At 41.1% G+C, this 20,823-nt stretch overlaps 1 protein-coding gene across 3 annotated transcripts in view; it reads right to left on the reverse strand.

Annotated features, from left to right (window-relative positions):
- Nucleotides 1–10,055: 10,055 nt before the first annotated feature.
- The window catches only part of LOC138539841 (interferon-induced protein 44-like), a 354,668-nt gene continuing 343,900 nt past the window's right edge, over nucleotides 10,056–20,823 (reverse strand). For all 3 annotated transcript variants that reach the window (XM_069641638.1, XM_069641639.1, XM_069641640.1), the window contains one exon: nucleotides 10,056–10,666. In XM_069641638.1, the coding sequence (XP_069497739.1) occupies nucleotides 10,487–10,666 (180 nt within the window). In that variant the 3' untranslated portion in view covers nucleotides 10,056–10,486. The remainder of the gene's footprint in view (nucleotides 10,667–20,823) is intronic.

The following is a 20,823-nucleotide window of genomic DNA, read 5'->3' on the forward strand; positions in this document are numbered from 1 at the left end:
CGAGCAATCTGGTGTTATGCTTATGAGAGACCTTATGAATCCACTGGCCTGAGAGACCCCTTTTCTTTAAGCCCATATCGATATCTGCTTTTTGACCGGTTTCTTGATGATGCCCTTTTTCTTTTTCAACACACTTACTTGACGGTGTGTTAGGGGGACATGTCCCTTTAACGTGTTCTAGCCAATCTCTTAAATAGCGGCCACCAGATCGTCAGAGACCGTAGCTTTGCCTTGCATTGTTGATGGGTGACATATACACACATTTTGAGCACTGCAATGTTCCTCTGTATGTGTGTTGACATGTTGAAAGCACAACCAGCTACTGACACGGTATTGCATGTAATGGTGTTTTTTAGATGTCTTTTCAGGGGTGGGAGTAGATCAGTGTGCAATCTATAATCCTCTAGAGTGGTTGTTTTCAAATCAACCAGCAGATATCCAAAAGGCTTACTGGTCACGTCTTCAAAAGCCTTCATGAAGAAACGCGTTTTGAACGGATACATCTGGTTAGCTAGCATGGCTAGTTGTTGCTTATCACTGGGGTTTTCAAATGACACTATATAACTAGCGTTTAGCGTTATAGTCCCGTTGCTCTAACCCTTGTTGAACAAGTTCTGCACAATATAACAAATGCTTAGATTGCAGTGATGGGAAAATTGAGTAAAGGGTTTCTCTAGTTCGGCGCTCTGGTCACCCTCTGTCATCAAATCGTCCACGATGACCATATCAACCATGCTCAGCAGTAGTAAACGATCATCATTGAGACTGTCCGGCATACCTTCTACAAATCGAAGGTGTTCAAACTGTTGCTGTAAAGTTGTATAAAGAGGCTGCCAGCAGCAGTCCAGCCAGACAATACTGGTGGGGACATTGCTCAATGCGGAGTGGGCATTTTCTAGACATTTTCTGACACAATTACTCTTGCTGCAGGTGGAGGGGCCGGCTATCACACACATGCAAATGGATGTTGTAGCCTTGTATCCATAACACCAAATACTTAATAATGGTAGGCATGAGTCAAGTCGCCTGTTGCCAGCGTCCTTTAATCAAACACAATGCTGAGAGTCTTCTGCAGAGTCCAAGTCCTAATTTCCAATTGATTTTTATCGCAGATGATACACAGATGCATAACAGCGATAGAACTCTCTGTTACATGCACCTCCCTGTACAAAGGACTTTACAAGACCTTTCAAACTGTCACAATGTATCTCTGCTATATTGTTAACGTTGAACATTATGCCTTTCACTTTAATACTGACGGTCCCTAGAGATCTGCAGTATTTTGGGGCCTGCAGATACAAACTCCATAATGTATTAGCAGGGGGGCTAGCTCTGAAATTAGATCCCCTAGATCTAGATAATCTCTGGTGGGCAGATTGGCATCCTGGGGTGGCTGCAAAAAATAACACTCGGTGTCATGATACAGAACCCTCTCTTGCAATAGTTCCATCATATCGGCAAAAGTTTCATCATATCGTACAGCTTCAAGCGTGCGTGAGCGGTTGTGAACACGGCTATGAATATATATTGATATTGTCACAATATGTTGAGATACTCCACCACATATCACCAGCATAGACAAGCCGTTTCATCATCTATGAACACACAGCTGCTCACGTCATAAGATTTTTCAAATAAATAAACGTGAAGCACATCAGGGTCTATGATGATGGTTGCACTTGTCAAATTAACTCTTTGTGCAAACTTGCCCTGCAGCAAATTAAGGCATAGTTTTGTCCTCGATGTGTTCCATATGCAAGCATATGCCCTGATGTTTATAATAGTCATCTATGCAGGACTGTGTAGCGGTATCATCCACACACCGTTCTGGAAAGCTAGAGGCCTCCTGTTTTAGTTGTAGGAACATCTGAATATAACCGCAGAAGAGCTCTAGAGTGATGGTTTTAAAATGCCATATCTCGAGTATGTGCCCCAGGTGGTAGCTGTTCAGGGTTGGAAATGAAAGCCGGACACAATGTTGTCATGTTTTTGGTTTAAGACTTTTATTAACATAAACGGGTTGGACAAATGCCTCTATGTCCCTGCTCTAGGAGGAGTATTCCCTACCTAAAACCAAAAACTGAGGAGCTGTCTTTGTCAGGATGTCAGAAATCAAAGGCCGTCCTTGTGTCCAAACGTTCTATCCTGACCCTAACACTATAAACAAAATAATAAAGTGAAAGGGGAAATGTCTTTAACCTGGTATTTGCAAAAAAGTGTTCTCAAATAAAATAGTTCCAAAGTTAATGTTCTCCAAAATTGAAAATACCTTCGTTCCAGAGAGTGATTCCCTGTCCCTGGATTCTTCACTAGTATCACAAACCTCTCTGGGTCTAACAGTTCATTGTGTCTTTCTTGGCCCACAACAATCCTGTTAGATAAATACTGTTCACCTTGTAAGTTCTTCTTTAACAAAAGTTCCTTCTTTTAACTCAAACACTGTTTCTGCTTGACACTCCTAGTAGGTTTCACTTTGCCTGGTACACTCCCCTGCCAGGAATCTTTATGCACCTCCAACTGCCTGGTGTATTTTCCTGCCAGGACTTTTCTTATGCTCACAACTGCCTGGTGTACTCCTCTGCCAGGACTTCTCTTCTTGTGCTTTCAACTGCCTGGTGTATGCTTGCCAAGACTTCTCATATATTATAGTTCCTCTTTACATCCAAGTAGCATATAGCTTTCTTGGCTTGGTATATCTACTTGTTTCACTGTTCTTTTAAGCTTTCCCCACATTTGCATTCATTTTTTTTAATGGGGTTTGGGTTGGCACTCAGGCCTTTTGATTCAAAAACAATCTTGTTATTGCATTTTCTGTAAATTCACAATGTTCAAATTATGTTTTGGCACGGTCGCAGAAACCCCCTTGGGTCCCCACTCTGCTCGGGCAGACTCACAGGCTCTGTATGGCACATTTGGTCTTCCTCACATTTACACTGAGTACCTTTGCTGCTTGCTTCCCACTCTGGGTGATTCTGACGTCTCTCCAGCTTCTCTCACGGCTCTGCTTCTGAACACTGGCTTCTCCTCGGCTCCTGGTAAGTACAATGCTGCTTCTCCTGGCTGCCAGACACCCAGGAATCCTTTCACAGTTCCTGGAGTCTCCACGGCATGCCTCACTCGCATGTTTCTTTCCTCTGCTGTTGTACTGCCGCACCAGCTTGCACCTTCAGCTTCCGCACACTGATTCGTGCTTCCAGCTTCCGCACACCGGCTCTTGTCTACAGCCTACAGTCTCTGTCCGCCTTCAATGGAGATGCTGCATCTTCTCCTGAGCTATCTCTCTTAGTTCGGTTACCATTTTTAAAGGTCCCGCGCACACATGTTTTCATACAACATCTCGCTTGATGCATTTGCTGCTCTGTATCAATTCCTTCATCCTCCTCGTCCGAGTACTTAGGTGGTTGTGGGAATTGAAGTCCACTGATGGTTTCTGATGCATAGTACTTGGAGGGTCTTCCTCAATGATTTCACATGGAAGATCAGTTCTACCGGAAGGAAAGCTAGCATGGCAATAGGCCATTAGGGTATTATGTAACAGGGGATCTTCCTCATTGGAAAATGGGGGATACTGTGCCTCATCCAATGAAGCCATGACATCTCCACAGATGCCAAGTAATGCCTTTTGGCTTATGTAACGTGTCTGATGAGTTTCATTACTTTATGAATGATGTTTCACGAGGCCTACTAGATGTTTGTGCAATCGTATACATAGATGACATCTTGGTGTACTCGTCAACCTTCAGAGGAACATGTTACTCATATCAAAGTGGTTCTGGAATGCCTTAGACAACATCGCTTGTTTGCCAAGGCAAAGTAATGGTCATTTAATGTGAGAACTGTATAATTTTTGGGATTCATACTCACCCCACAAGAAGTACGAATGGACAACAAGAAGGTAGAAGTGATTCTACAATGGCCATCAACTACATCGGTGATGACTGTGCAAAGCTTCATTGGTTTTGCCAATTTTTATATTAGTTTTATTCCAGACTTTTCGGCAGTGGTCCAACCCATTCGTTTTATTCCAGACTTTTCGGCAGTGGTCCAACCCATTAGTTTTATTCCAGACTTTTCGGCAGTGGTCCAACCCATTATGTCATTGTTATGAAAGATTCGGACATTCCGGTGGACCCCAAAAGCAGAAAAAGCTTTTCAAGAGTTAATAAAGACATTTGTCACTGCACCCATATTGAAACACCCAAGCCCAGAATTGACATTTATAGTGGAAACCGGCACTTCTAGTGTAGCAATGGGCGCAGTTCTATCGCAGCAGAGTCTGCAGACAGGACGCTTACATCCAATAGCCTTTTGGTTAAAAAAAATGTCATCAGCGAAAAAGAATTACGCCATAACAGACAAGGAATTGCTAGCCATCGAGGCAGCATTCAAAGAATGAAGACACCACCTCCTAGGGGCCAGGCATCAAGTAACAGTTTTCACTGATCACAGGAATCTCAGTACTTGAAGTCTGCGTGTTTGCAATCGGCCAGGCAGTTGCGTCTGGCCCTCTTATTTGCAGAGTACGATTTTGTAATATTCTACTGACCGGGGGACCAAAATGGAAAAGCAGATGCCCTATCGAGACTGGGATTTGAACACGAGGATCTAGAGCAGGCATACTCGCCTCCAGAAACTATGGCAATTATCCCACCGCAAAAGATTGTAGGAATGGTTGATAAGGTGCCCGAACTTGGATGATTGCATGAGATCCGTCAAGCCATACCTTCTGAGAAATAACAGAATTGGGTGGGGGAAAACGCTACACGACAAGAGAGGCAAGGGTTACTGTAGTAAAGTGACTTCCAGGCTTCTTAAGGTTATATTAAGGGTTTATTAACAAATACTTAAGTTACAGTTATAGAATGTAAGGGCTGGACATAATACTGGCTCCCATCACCCAGGCTGGGGAGCTCTAACTGCCTGAACGTGGAACCCTTGGGTAAACATTCTGACATTCACAATGACCATTTCACTGCCTTAAAAGGCATACCAACAGCCACAGTCTTCGCCCAAACCTTCTTACACCAGATTGTGCCCCTACATGGTTTTCCATCAGTGATCATCTCAGATCGAGGCAGTCAATGTATATCTAAATTCTGGAACAGGTGTTGCACCCTGGTGCAGATCGATGTACGACTTTCTACAAGTCATCACCCCCAAAACGATGGCCAAACAGAACAAACTAAGCAAACCCCAACTCAGTTGTATATGACCTTACAGAGGAAGGTTGGGCAGATCTTCTATGGGTGGTAGAGTATGGTTACAACAACACAAAACACAGTTCCACAGGTCTTACCCCCTTCTATTTTCTCCATAGCATGCATCCAGACACTTCAGTTTATGATCCACCAGAGGAATTTGAGATGGCCGCTGTGCAACAGCTGCATGAAACAATACATCACACCATACAACAGGCAAACATTAATTTGCAACAAGCCAAGACTCAGTAAAAAACTCAAGCCGATAAAAGAAGAGAATCTTGCCCGACATATCAGGTTGGAGACCATGTATGGCTAGCCTCACGGCATATTCTGATTAAGGGTCCCCGACAATTTAATTCAAAATATATTGGTCCCTATCACATCATGACCATCATTAACCCGGTTGCAGTTAAATTAGCACTGCCTAAAAATCTATAAATTCACCCTGTCTTTCATGTTTCTTTGTTAAAACCGTTACACCCAGACACACGGAATACTACTACGAATCCACCCACCCTCGCTAATAGTGGAACAAGGGGAGTCCGAATATAAAGTTAAACAAAACCTAGACTCCAAATGGGTGAGAAACAAGCTGTATTATCTCATTGACTGGAAAGGTTACGGGCATGTTAACAGGACCTGGGAACCTGCCTTTAATGTCCATGCACCAAGACTGGTGAAACACTTTCACAGAGATTACCCACAGAAACCCAGACCACGTAATATCACCGTAGGAGGGGCCTTGAGGGGGAGTGCTGTTATGAACCCATCATCAAAACACTAGCTGCACACAACAAGTGGGGACCTAGTAAACACATGGGCAAATCTAGTACACATACTAAATGTTTAAATGTGGATCATAAGTTTGAGATATAGATCTAGAATAGGGAAAACAACAAGCTATTGATGTTTTGTGTGATGTATAATGTTTTAATTGGTCTTTTATGAAGTCATAATAAAATGGACAGATTTATTAATAACGCAGTCCTAGTCTCCTCACCTGAATACTCTGTTTGGAAACACAGTATAGTTGTTTGCAGTCCATAGGGCATCATATGTGTTGAATATGTACACATCTAGTACACAAACACAACACTAAGATGTGCGCCAGGTTTGCAGCGGAAGGTTACCAAGATGGAACCATTGTAAGCCATTCAGGAAAAAGACACTAGAGGCAGTGCAGCATTCATGTGCCTATATAAACCCCACCCTACCAGCAGTCCATGCTTAGACTTATTTGCAAGTACATCAGCTTGCCAGAACGCTTACTGTGCGCCAGCAATTTTTCCTTCCATTGTATTTCTCCGGTGCAATCTGTGAAAGAAACAAAACACAAAAACTAACAATCAGTCCAGAAGAGCATCACACAGCGAAACAACGATACTAGAGCCAACAGTCAGCCCAGGAGCGCTTCCCGCTAGAAGACCAAGAAACAACAGTAAGCGGGCTTCGCACCAGCTTTATTCGTTTCCCGGTACTACGCGCTCATCGCACAAGCTCATGGACATTGCATTAACTCTGTGGCGATCCAGAAGGCACTCCGTGAAGCAACGGACTGACCCCCATAGTGCCTCAGCTCCTGCCAGAGAGAGAATCGATCTGGGAAGGTAATGGATCTGTAAATCACCACGATGCATTGCTACAATTGCTCATATTACGAACGATGATCCTGGTAGCAAAGGGTAATAGCGAAATTAACATTGTCAAATATCTACATACCTTAATGTTCGCAACAAAAGTTTGAAGTCTGTTGTCAGTAATCCTGTTAGACAGCGGCCGACCTTGTTCAGGACACCACGGGGTCAGACCTCTGCACGGTGACCAAGACTCTGGTGGGCGAAAGTGTTGAGCTTCACAGTGCCAATTAGCCCAGGGTGTCCTCAGCAGTGGCTAATCACCTCCTTCAATCAGCTATAATTAAGCAGTCAACATGGGGGCACGTGCCCTGCGCTTCCAATGTTAAACCAAGCCTGGCTCTCAGTTGCAAATCCAGTTTTGCCTTCCAACTAACAGTTGCAAATGGGCTCTGACGGTCGGTCATCCAAGGCAGAACTGCTCCTTTTAAGTGTGGCACAGCCACCCTGTTAGCCCTCCCAGATATTAGGTATGGGTACAGACATGCGGTCTTCGTTCAACCCAGCAGTTTCCAGTTGCGCCTCACAAATGCATGACATCAGCTGATTTTAAAAATACACCCCTTCTTATCAGTACCCCAGATATCCTGCAACTCAATGTTTCCTGCCTGCCCATCTCACAGATGTTACCTATATGGTTCATACGTCTTGGTGTGGGGATGTGGTACAGAAAACAGGATGCATGCACATCAACAGACCAAAACATGACACTTGCTGTTTTTTTTTATTTATTTTTTTAACACTGCTTCATACAATGTTATCAGCACCCAGCTATCCTGCAGTTGGGGCCTGCAGCTCTTGCTATTTCCTGATAACATAACACAAAAGCATGACAAAAGCATGACAGAGCCTGTGACTTCCACAAGATGGCCAACACCTTAAGACATCAGGACCGTGATTCAAAGGCAGTTTCTGCAGGACCACTTTGTTAATCACCTCCACTCTGTTCATGTCCCCTACACTATCTAGATCACCCCTTAGCCCTAATCTGCGTTCCTTGAGAGTCAGAAACAGGGGCGACGTGGGGTTTAAGTCCCCAACACGCTCCTTGCATGGTCCCCCTATTTGTGTTAGATCTACCCTCCTTCCTTGGGTGACTGAACTCTCTATTGGGACCCCTATTTTGCACTTCTCCTAACCTTTTGCTGTTTTCTCTCCACGATTTCCCACTCTCGACCATTATCGGAATCACATCCAGTGTTAGAGGAGTTAACAGTTTGGACGGGCAATTCCAGGGAAACAGCCACCAGCTCCTCAGTACGGTCAACCTCTCTCCAAAGGTATTACAAGTTCATGCATGGCTTAATGTAGTGCCTACAGTTCATTTTCAACCTGCTTGTTGTGTTTTGAAAGAGAGCAGAATGACGATCCAGGGAGCTAAGGGCGTTTGCCCAAGATCACACAGTATAGTTAAGTGCAGAGGATGGAAGTTGAATTCGAGTTGTGCTAAGTCTGCTATGATAAGCTTTACTGCTGGGATATTGCCTGGTCTGGGATTTGGGAGGCTTTTCGGGGGTAAGACGTGAAAGCACTATTCCGTTTTAAAGTGAAGGGATTATTGAGGTGTGGGTGGGGATGTGGACCATGGCATCCCAGGTGGGGTCAATGGGGGGTCCAAGCCTTAAAGAACAGGCACTGCCAAAGCCAGCAGTTTGGGCTTTTGCATAGGCGTGTGCAAGGCAGAGTTTGATGTTACGGGTTTATAATGCGATCTCAAATGTGTAAGGTTATTTTTTGGGTGCAATCAATTGCATAGGGGTTCATTACGTCATCTATGTATTCACTTCAATGGTGGTCTTATCCATTTTATATCAAAATGATATGAAATGTATATAACACATTTTGGGGTTCAGTTAAAATGTTTAAGTTTCAATTAAATGTATAGGGGTTCAATATATGATCAATGTATGGCCCATATCGGGGCTCTTATCAAATTTATATAAAAATGTTGGGAGTCAATACATTGTATATAAATATATTGGGGTTCAATCAAATATATAGGGGTTCAGGGGGTGTGGAAAGGGCAGGGCCACCTGTGAAATTTTAACATTGACGAAAAAGGAATGCCCTACAAGTCACAGGTGACTATGTAAAGGACGCAGCCACACTAACAGCCATATGCCATCACATAGAGAATTGGATGTCCAACCACTGGCTTTGCATAAATGGGGACAAAACAGAGCTTTTGATTTTTGGCTCCCAAGATTTTCGAAACAAACTAAATATAGATTACTCCAAATTCCAAATTGGTAGCAATAGCATGCCGGTCCAGGAGAAAGTAAACACCCTTGCAATTCACTTGGAGGTCTCGCTTGCATCGGATGCACACGTGAATCGAATTATAAAAGCTGAAACTACTCTCTCTACCTCCTAAAAAACATTCAACCCTATGTGTCACCGAAGAACGCAGCTACTATTGCCTGTGCCACTATATTATCTAAGTTGGACTATTGCAACTCCCTGCTGGTGGGAGCCTCGGAAACTAACCTAAACAAATGCCAGGTAACACAAAACAATGCCGTGCGCATTGTGAATAAACTCCGGAAACATGAACATGTTACACAGCACAGAAAAAATCTACACTGGCTGGCTATGCGCGACAGAATTCTTTTTAAGACCATGTCGCTAACCCACAAGTGCATACATGGCACTGTCCCACGATATCTAAAAAAACGTATTCCATAATACGAGCCGAGCAGGGTTCTGCGAGAAAAAGGTTGATCAGATGCCCAAGATATAAACGTAAATAAGGCTTTGGAAAATCCTTCACCGTCAAAGCGGTAAAATCATGGAATCTCCTGAAAATTTTAAAAACGATCCTTTTCAGATAAATGATTCTGTTTTCACACCATGGCCCTGGCTCTATTTCCCTTCTAAACTCCTGAGCTTTGTACTGTGTTTTATGGACTGTCTTCTGTGTCTTTGTCCCAGTGCCCCGATGCCTACAGGCTTTCAACGCTTTATAAAAATAAAAAAAATATATAAGTACTCAGGATCACATAATACCGCTGTTGACTCACTTGTTAAATTTGGTCCACTCATATATATGCTGTGTATGACATTTCATATTTTACTTAATCAATAGAATGATGAAAAACTAAACATTCACAAAGTCTCAATCTGAAAGAGACGGTTCATCTAGGTCTATGCACACTGCTTCTAGACCAACGTGTTTTTTATTTAGTTTATATATGATAGCACAACACATGAAACTAACAAATGGATGTGACAAATTTTCTTTATTTCGACTATAATATACAGAAGCATGACAGTTTTGGAGAAGAAAACAGACAGCAGCTAGCCATCTGTACTGTTTACACCATAGCATCTACTCCATGTGCTCAACCCATCCCAGATTGTATTTCATGTATTTCACCCGACATTAGGAGTGTTGTTATTTTGAAAGGCACAGCACTTACATAAGTACAATATTTAGGAGCATTCAGGGGTGTTGCCAGGTCTGGAAAAGATCAGGGGCTAAGCTAATGTCAGGGACTGGCGGGAATTGGGGCTAGGTAGACTTTCTGGTTGTAGCACCTGAGCTTCTATCCGGGGCTACAACCAAAAGACCCGGGGCTATAGCCCCCTCAGCCCCCGCTAGCCGCACCTCTGGGAGCATTCCACATTGACAGAATTGATCTTGAGTGTGTTTTACTCCTCGTTATCAACACCACGATCATCAAAATACTGGTCGGCCATGCGCATGATCTGCTGCACAGCATGGAATATCAGGATGTCCACGTCTTCCTGAAGCTCCAGCTCGTAGGAGTAATTCTTAACTGGCAGGATACACGTTACTGGAATCCCCAGGCGAGCTGCGGCTGTATGTATCTGGAAAACAAAGGGAACAGGTTGAAAACCTCTGAGAATGCCTGCGTTCAAGAGACAAGAACAACAAATAGTTACAGAATAAACACCTGCCATTTCCAACCTATGCTTCATTTATGCAAAAAAAAAGAAAGAAAAGGAAATGCCTTAAAATTATATACAAAAGAATGATTGACAAAGGGAGGTGTCACTATTTCGGGATAATGACTGCCCCCAAGTTATTGGCAAAGGGCAATTTTCCCTAGCAATAATGAACCCTTCTGATTTCTGTAAGGCCATTAAAGCATATACAATAGTGTAACTGAAAGGAACAGTTTGTATTGTGAGGGAAACATGGCACTCATAAGCATGGAACAAGTAACAATAAAATGTACACATTTTGTGTTTCATTGCTGTGTAACTTTGTGGACTGGAAATCCATATGATCCACATAGCAATTGTTTTGTGCTGCTTGTCAGGCTGCTGTTCAAGACTGAATGTTTGTAATGAGGTCTTTCTTTACCAGAGGTTATAGACTGCATTCTGATTTACAGAGAAACGGTCTATAATAGAATCAAGGTGCTAATAGTTATTGAAGATGTAGATCAATCAAACATAAGTTCACTAGTGCAGCTTATTTAAAAATGTTATTTTGAGAGCATTGTTACTTGGAGGCATTTGTGAATACGACTAATGTATACATAATGTGTAGTCAGGATAAATCTGCAACCTGTAAGAATATATATAGCCTTTTACCAAAATGTAATGGCATTCTTTTATTGCAAAATGCAGTGGCATTTCTGTTGCCTTCAGTAATATGGCACATACATATATTTTTGTGTTGCCAGTATAACATGTGAATATGTTGTTGGTGGCGTGCAAGGTACAGTATTCACAACACAGCCAAGCCCAACTTGAAACTGCAGAGAGAAAGGCACGCATAGAAAAGCTTAGTGCTGCCAGATTAAACAATGAAGTGCACCATTTTCTTTTTGGATGCTTCATGCATGGAAACTACATTAGAATATACCTAACTAACTCAATATACATTGCTAAATACTAATTCTAACCTCCATAACATTATAATGTAGTCTCATGCGCAAAATGAGGTGAAAATACATGTTTTGGTGACACTGTTGTATTGCAGTTTAAATGCACACTGGCATTTTGTTTTCCTTTCTTCTTTTTATTCTGTGTTAATTTGTGGAGAGCAGAGGGAAAGTATGCGCAGCAGGAAATAAGTTCAAACAGTTGCTCAGAGAGCAAGGATTTCATTGTTCTAAAAATTAAGGGTGGCGCAGAAAACATTCTTTTGACCTGATTGGAAGAAAGTGTCTGCAGACAGGCCACGTAAACAAAGTAGGAAGGCTCTGAGTTTTGCTAATGGCAAAACTTGCAGAGAGATTACAGTGCAGACTAGATTGTGAAGACAGAAGGAGTTCCGAGGGGTTACAGACTGCTGGCTGAGAAGATTATCTCGCTGTGCCCCCCAAACAAGATTACAGGAGCTGTTCGTGCTGATAGTGGGTCTGTCTTTGCGAGTGGAGCAAAGTCGCGTGGGGGATTTCAAAGAAACACTTTTGGTAAAATATGTGTAAGTGAGGACACTGTGAAATGACGCATGAGTGACTGAGCATTAGTACAGTGCAGAAAGGCAGAGAAATCACTGCATGTTTATATTTCGCCATGTTCAGAATGTGGGAGTATTAACCCATGTTTGTTCTATTTTGTTTTCTCTTTGTATTCCAGACGACGATGCAATGTATTCATGGTAAGAATTAATGATTGTGAATAACATTTGTATATAATATAATGAGAGTATATAAAAACGAATGGGTATGTGTCATTTATGCATATGTGAAGCATTTCCAGCAGACAAGGTCTAAAGGGGAGGCTCATTTTAGTGCAGAAGTGCATTTGCCAAATTACCAATGCAAGACAAGTAACTGATAAAGCAGATTTTTGTGTGTGCGCGCTTTCCTTGCATGCTGACGGGAAAGGCATAGATTACTGGATGTAAATAAGCCAGTGATACTTTATGATATTAAATATATATTACTGGACGTCCATGAGTCAGTAACACCTAAGGGCACATAGATTACTGGATGTAGATAAGCCAGTGATACCAGCCACAAACTGTAGATGGTGCTCTGAATTAAATTATTGGGTTATAACAGTGCATAGGTCCAAGGCTTTCTATAGACCACTTGGAGGTATTCTAATAGAAAGGAAGGTGTTGCTTTATGATGGGGTTATAATATAAGGAGGAAAGCTATGTTCATCACTAAATACCCAATCCAAATGTAAGACAAATTTACCGCCAAATCACCACCAACATTTTTACGGTAAGAAAATACTGCCAAACCCCAAATTTACCCCAATAAGGCCAAATATTTTACAGATAATGGTGCGTTGGCCAGGAAAGTGGCTGTAGAGCATCTACTGGGCGTGGCAAGTGTGTCTCACACTATCATACGTGCATTAAAGGGATCCCATTTTATGAGAGCAGTGTGACACTAAAAGTAGATTTCAGAATGTCTCAAATGGAGGCCACATTCCCAGAGCTAGTGCAATATCTGCAGGCAAAGCTATATGCACACAGGACATGGTCATCTAATAATGCCACAGAATGGCATGACCGCATATATGGTGAAGTGCAGAAAGAATCATTGGATAGCATCTTTGCAGAAGGTAGCATAATCCAGGTCTGTCTCTCGAGATTATTAAATGCTGCTGATAAACATGCAGAGAAAGATTGTCTGATACGGCTATGTGCCAAGACATGGTTCATATTAAATAGGTTTCTGTGAATGCACTAAAATGATGCCAAGCTGATTAGCAGATTAAAAATTGAACTGGATGGAGCTAGTGAACAAGAGAAAAAATTTAAGAGCAGAACTAGAGGTATGTCAAAAGGACATGCAGTCAAAATGTAAAGATCTCTACACCCAATTGTCTCAAAGAAAGAAACAGTTTGAGGATAGTGAGCAAGAATTAAAACACTTGAAAGCATTGGTAGATCATATTAGACAAGATAAAGATGAAGTTGTTTTGGAAATGCAGATTTTACAAAAAGAACATTTTGAGAAAGAAAGTGATCTTCAAAATGCTGAACAAGAGATAGTTAAAATGTTTCAAGAAAGTGACAAAAGAGACAAAGAATTCAATGAATGCCAAATGCAAAGGAGCGATATGCAAAGTGTGATTAATAAGATGAGTGATGAAAACAATTATTTGCGTAAGGAGGCAGATAGGCTCCTTAAAAAGTGCAAGGATTTGGAACAGCAAATATGCTTTTCCAGGTCCCAGGACAAACGACAGGGCACCACATTCAATGGAGTTGAGGTGAATCCTATTTCTACACAGATAACTAGTGCCCCAGTGGTTGGGCGGGTGACTGATCTTGGTTGCAGCGCCCATCAGGGATTTGATACACCCATTGGGGGCCACCACCAATACCATACGCCTGAAACAAGGGTTGAATCACAAAGTAGTGCAACTCCATGCATAGCAACGAGTAGCCCTATTAAAACAATGAAATCAATCAAGGCTATGATCAAACCATTTAAAAAAGGAGGGGAGTGCTGTATAGAGGACCACTTAGAAGTGGTGCACAATGTATTTAAAGCCCTCCAGATACCTAAAAGAACAATACAGACAATACTTTCACTTAACTCTGGATGCACCTACAGCCAGTATCATTAGAGGATTAAATGAACAGCAGAACATGACATGGGCAGAGTTTGAAAAAGAGATTAGACGTCATTTTTCTCCATTCCAGTCCTTACAGGAAGCAAAGAAAGTGGCATACACAATTACAGCTGGGCCTAATACGTCTCCTCACCAATTTTTGCAAGACTTAAAAAGAGCTTTTTCTCGCTTTGATGTATCTTTTGACCCCAATTCCAGTTAGTTTAAAACTGACTGCTTCTATGGGCTACAGAAAGACATCATACCACAGTTAGTCCATGAATTTAATCATGATAAGTCCCTTGAATGGATTGTACACCAAAGTACAAAACTATATGAAGTACTCTATTGTCAGGGTAGAGAGAGTGATAACATGAAAGACACTAGACCAAAATCTAAAGAATCCTCAGCAACAGTGATGGAGATCAGGTCCACTAAAATGTCACTTGAGTCTGCTCAAAGTCCAGGCAAGAATAATGTGACACCTGAACAAAGGGGTAATCAACAGAGGTTGTCGCTCCCGGCACCGATGTTTCAATCACATGATCCTAGTAATAGGGAGAGCTACATTAGCCTTAGGTACTTAGGAGACAGGCCCCGGGCAGGATATCGGTCTGATATGTCAGGTATGAACAATAATCAGAGACAAAATCAGGATCAAAGAAATAATGGTCCCTACCAGACATTGGGGACACAGAGCAGATTTGACCCTAATACCATGATTTATGTTAATCAGGATAAACCCCGATATGTGGATAGATTTACTGAAAATGGGAATCAGCATAGGGGACAATACTCACAAAATGAGAGACAGGACATGAGGCAGCGTATGAATTATGCCCCACGTCAATACAATCAATCACCGCCACCAGAGGACTACAACCATAGGATAGGTGCACCACGCTCCCCGTCCCACATGAATCAAGAGTTCAGAAACAACCCAAATAGAAATCATTCTCCTGAGAGATATCCGAATAGATTCAATCAGGGGGAAAACAACCAATATAGACCTAGGCCACAGAGAGAAGATTCTACAGAGATGGAAAGATTTCAGTGTCTTGAAGCCAAAGTGAAAATTTTGGCTGAGGAAATAGGAAAACTATGTATGGTTCAAAAACAGTCATCAAAGGAGGGGGCAGAAGGCAATGACCGGGTGGTTTCCGATAATAAGTGACTAAATATTAATGATACCTGCAATGCTAAAAAGACAGATTGCCCTGATTTGATTTTGCATAATGACTCTGAGATGCTTAATGATTTAAAAAGGAAAATACCGGCAAATGAACATGTGACAGGAATTGCAAATACATGTAAAAAAGAAGTTTGGTTTAAACTGGAGTTAAATAAAGCGGTGGAGATTTGCACAAATGTAAAAAGAAAACATGAAATTCCAAAAGAACAAAGGGACAGATTTAAGAAAGACAACTCATGCATGGGTAATGCAATTTAACAGGGAGTAAGTGGGGATGTTAGAACGCTCTCCCTAGACAATCATCAAAACACTAACAAAATACAGACAGGAAGAATAAGTGCTCAAAAGGAGGGTACAGATCAGTCCCCTGAAGAGTTTTTTGAGCCACAGATGTTTGAGGAAGTTAAAAAGAGTGGTACCATGTCAAATATCCACAAATGCACAGAATTAGAAAATGACAAATTATCAAGTAATGTTTCAACACATATTCAGTTGGAGAATGGTAGTGTGAACTCCGATTATCCCCGGATAGAAGGGCGAACAGTGGCCACACTCCAAAGGACCTCTGAATATGGGGAGATGAGTGAGGTTTCTCAAACGAAAATGGACAAAAAGGAGGGAAAAATGTCTTTCATTTACCAATGTGCTTAGCCAAAAGTAAAAAAGGGCTGAGAAAAGTGAATCCTGAAATTAGTAAGAATTCACACTTTTTGTGTGTGTTAGAAGAAATTAAAGACAGATATTAAGCTCCCATTACTGTGGAAGAAAAATGCAATACTTTTGCCATGATTGACACAGGCGCACAGGCCACAATTATGTCCAAAGAGTTGGTAAAAAGTATCAATGAAGGGAGATCTCCACAGAATCAGATCACAGTGAGACAGAGTGAAGGCCCAGTGCATAATTTTAACGGTGAGGAGGTGCCTATCGTGGGTGTCACTGAGGTTAACATAAAGATAGGAAAACACAGAATGAAACAGGAAGTATTGATAACATCTATTTGTGAAATTCAATTCCTAATGGGAACAGATTGCCTGAAAAGATTGTCTCCTCTCATAGATGGGGTAAATGGAGTAGTATGGTCTTTAACCAAAAAACCATTAAGGCCTAAGAAAATAAAATCACAAAACAACAGTATTAATGAATGCCACACTGTTGCTAAAACGAATGATGCAGTGGAGGTATACCTACAGAATAGCTGTGTGACTAGTGTCACTGTCATTTTGATGTGTCAGGACAAAATGCAAAATGAAAAAGAAAAACAATCTGTGCAGATTTATTTAGATCTCAGGAAGAAATGGCAAACTGAAATAGATGAACACACATTGCGCTTTTATTTAAAAGAGAAGAAATGAAAACAGAATACTATTCCTAAAACAGACACAGAAAAACACATTACCACTCTTGCTGAAATACACATTGAAGATGGGCAGCCATGGGTTCACATTGGTATAAATGACCATTCTAAAGTGATAAAAGCTACCTTGGCGCTTGAACATGAAAGGAGCTTTATTAATGAGAAATTACTGCAGACAATAATGGAGAGGCAGGAGATTCCAAAATTTAAAAATAAAAACCAATATGTCTCTGGTTTGGACAACCCAGATTTTGAAAATCGAATTGCAGGAAGATGCATGCTAAAGATTAGTATTGGACAGAAAACCATATACCACAATGCGTGGGTAGTGAGTGGAACACAAAATGATTTTTGCATGGGCAATGATATCATGTACAGAATGTGTATGGTGTTAGATTTTCTTAACCAGAAAATATGGTCCCAGCTAGGCGGGCCTGCACCTGAATTTAAAGATAAGAGAAAGGCTTATCATTGTGCACAACTGGTCCCATATGCCATTGAATTACAGGTGAAAAAGGATATTACTATTCCTGCATTCACCAAGCAGGTTGCTATAACACTAAAGTGCAAGAATGGACAGCAAATGAAAGATTCTGATGCATTTGTGTGCGTGAATGAATCTATGAAACAACAAGGCCTGGATTATGAACACCCCATTGATAGATGTTGGAAAAGGATCTGCCAAAAGTATGGTGAACAATAAAGGGTATCAGGATATTCATTTAGAAGAGAATTCTTCATTAGGAATGGCCATACAAAAATCACATTATACCGCAGATTTCAATAACATGGTGATAGGAAATATTCCTGAGAGATATGTAGATGCACAAGGTGTGTTGCCAGAATATCTGCATTCTCAACCCAAAGGGATCTTTAAAATTCAGTCTGTGTATCCTTATGATTCCAGTGAAACAGTGTGCTGTCATCAAGAGAATTGTATAGTATTTGACTTAAATGAAAATGAAATAGGAAATCAGCACATTGAAGTGGAGGCTGATATGGCAAAATATTTAAAAGTGGCAGTTTTACAGAGAGACACAGCCACAGAGTTGGAAGAAAGCACAGAGATTCCTCCACTGGAGGATTTCTCAGAATTTTCAAAAATGGTAGAGGAGCAGATTTTGTTAGCAGATGCATGTGATAGCGAAGAGGCTAAAGATGAATTGAGGAAAATATTTATGGAATTTAAAGATGTTTTTGCCAAAGATGCAAATTATTGCGGCCTAACTAATTTACATGTTGCCACATTACCGGAAGGGTGTGGTAGAAATCCAGTATTTGTGCACCAATATCGATTACCACTGGCATGTTTAGAGTCATTGGCAGAGATAATTAAAAACTTGGAGTCTCAGGGAATTATCAGGCCCATTCATAGCACATCCAACACTCCTATTTTGGGTGTGTTAAAGTCAAATGTTCAATGGCGCCTGTGTGCAGAGTTGAGAGAGTTAAATAAAAGAGTGCCCGTGTCCAGATGGCCACTGCCATACATTGATCAAGGCCTTGCTCAGGTGCATGGCTCAAAGGTATTTACTACCTTAGATCTCACATCTGGATATTGGTGTGTGCCACTGGCAGAGGATATTCAGAATTTGTTTTCATTTTCATTTGATCGAACGCAATACGCATGGGCTAGAACACCATTCGGGCACGTCAATAGTGGGAGCGAATTTGGAATATTTTTGTGAAAGGCTATGCCTGATGCAGCAGAAAGAGGAACTATAGTTTATGTGGATGATGTCCTGATAAAAAATGAAAACTTAAAAAGCTATTTTGATGAAATTAGACATGCACTTGGCCAATTGCAAAAGGCGGGTGCCAAAGTATCTTTACAAAAAGCACAATGGTGCAAGAAAAAGGTGAATTTCCTAGGCCATGAAGTAACTGAACATGGACTAAATCCACAAAAGAAAAAGGTGGAGGCCATACAGAAATTGAAAGATCCTGGAAATGTGAAAAGTTTTAAAAGTTTATTAGGAATGACGGGATATAATAGGAAATTTATTGAAAATTATGCTGAAATTACTCAACCATTACCTAAACTATTGAAGATGAATACACCCTGGAAATGGGAGAAGGAGCAATCTGAGGCAGTTGCTAAATTAAAGGAATGTCTCATAAAGGCACCATCTTTAGCATACCCCATAAAAAACAGGGATTTCTTTATAGAAATAGGTTTCACTGAACATTGTATGTCAGCAGTGTTATCTCAAAAACATGATTTGAACCACAAAGCCATTGCTTATGCATGTAAGGCATTTTCTGAAGTTGAAATTAAATTCAGTGAATGTGAAAAGGCTCTTTTAACCACTGTGTGGGCGTTGCAGCATTTCCCGCCCCATTGTTCAAGGAGAAAAGGTAATCATTGAGACAAATCATCAACCATTACATTTTTTACAGAGTAAAAGGATTAGGTCAGGCAACCTAGCACAGTCCAGAATTACTTCATGGACATTAGCATTACAAGGCTTTCCTGTAGAAGTGAGGTATGGCCAGAATAAAAAGAGCCCAGTTGCTCAAGGATTAGCAGATTTACATGACTGTGCAGCTGAATGTGTATCAGATGAAGTAGAGGTGGAATCTGGTTTGCAGGAGTTTGAACAATCACCACACAAAGCTTTCGATGAAAAGACATGCAAGAATTTACCAACTGTATATGTTGACGGTTGTGATTTTCATATTGAAAATGACAGTAATAAACAATTGGTATCAGGAATTGGGAATGTCTGGTTGAAATGTGAAGGCATTCCTAGTATAGGGATGAGAATTGTGGCTAGGAGTAGTCCGGTAGTGGAATTGGCAGCCATTTATAAAGCAATTACTACTGCAGTTGATAATAAATTCAGTGAAATTGCCCTGGTGACTGATTCTGATTATGCACGAAATAGCTTTGTGGAATATTTGCCTGGCTGGAAAGCATGCTTACATATAATAAAAAGCCACTCAAACATGGAAAAATGATACAGGCTATAGACAAATTAGTGTCAGAGAATGATTTAACAATATACTGGAGGAAAATTCATGGACATTTAAAAACTCCAGGAGAAGATAAGGAGGGAAATGATAAGGCAGATCATTTAGCCAAAATTGGGGCTGTAATGGGAGAGTTGCTACCCATTGAACACTTAATTGGTGAAATACCAATTAAGTGCAGTTACACGCTCTAAGGCCCCAAAGGAGGTAGAGCAATCAGTAGTGCAATGGAGTTATGATACACCAGATCAAGATTTGATTAAGGCGCAAAAAGATGATCCAATATTGGGGATCTATTATAATCATTTGATGGATCCTGAACAAAATTCTTTAACTGAGAATGATTGTGCAGGAAAAGAGGAGTTGAGGGTATTATTAAAGAATAAAAAACAAATTAGACTACAGGATGGACTCATGATCAGGGAATCTATAACAGGTCAAATACACTGGGTGGTACCCCTTTCATTCAGAGGGCTAATGCTACACCATGCACATGATGCAATAACTGCAGGACACAGAGGTTCAAAAAAGACTTTAGAGATACTAAAAGATTATGCTTACTGGCCACATATGTCCCAAGATGTGGAATTATATACTAGGGGGTGCTTAATATGTGCCCAATTTAAACCCGCTTCACCAATGCATAGAGCTCCACTGAAGAAAAGAGGCTTAACCCTTCCATGGTCAGATTTGCAAATAGACTATGTAGGGCCTGTAAAAAGGTTGGGTAGGCGGAACTGTTCTATTTTGAGCGTGGTTTGTTTGATGTCAAAATGGATAGAGTGTATTCCTGCACCAGATTGTAGTGCGCAAACCGCAGCTACATTACTGGTAAATCATATAATTTCAAGATTTGGGTTACCACAAAGAATAGAGTCAGACAGAGGAAGTCATTTTACAAGCGCTTTAATGAGTAAAGTATGGCAGATACTGGGGGTGAAAAGGAAACTGCATATTGCATACCGACCC

This window comes from Ambystoma mexicanum, chromosome 1q, assembly GCF_040938575.1.
Source record: "Ambystoma mexicanum isolate Mex_15411 chromosome 1q, UKY_AmexF1_1, whole genome shotgun sequence".
In the NCBI taxonomy this organism is placed as follows: domain Eukaryota; kingdom Metazoa; phylum Chordata; class Amphibia; order Caudata; family Ambystomatidae; genus Ambystoma; species Ambystoma mexicanum.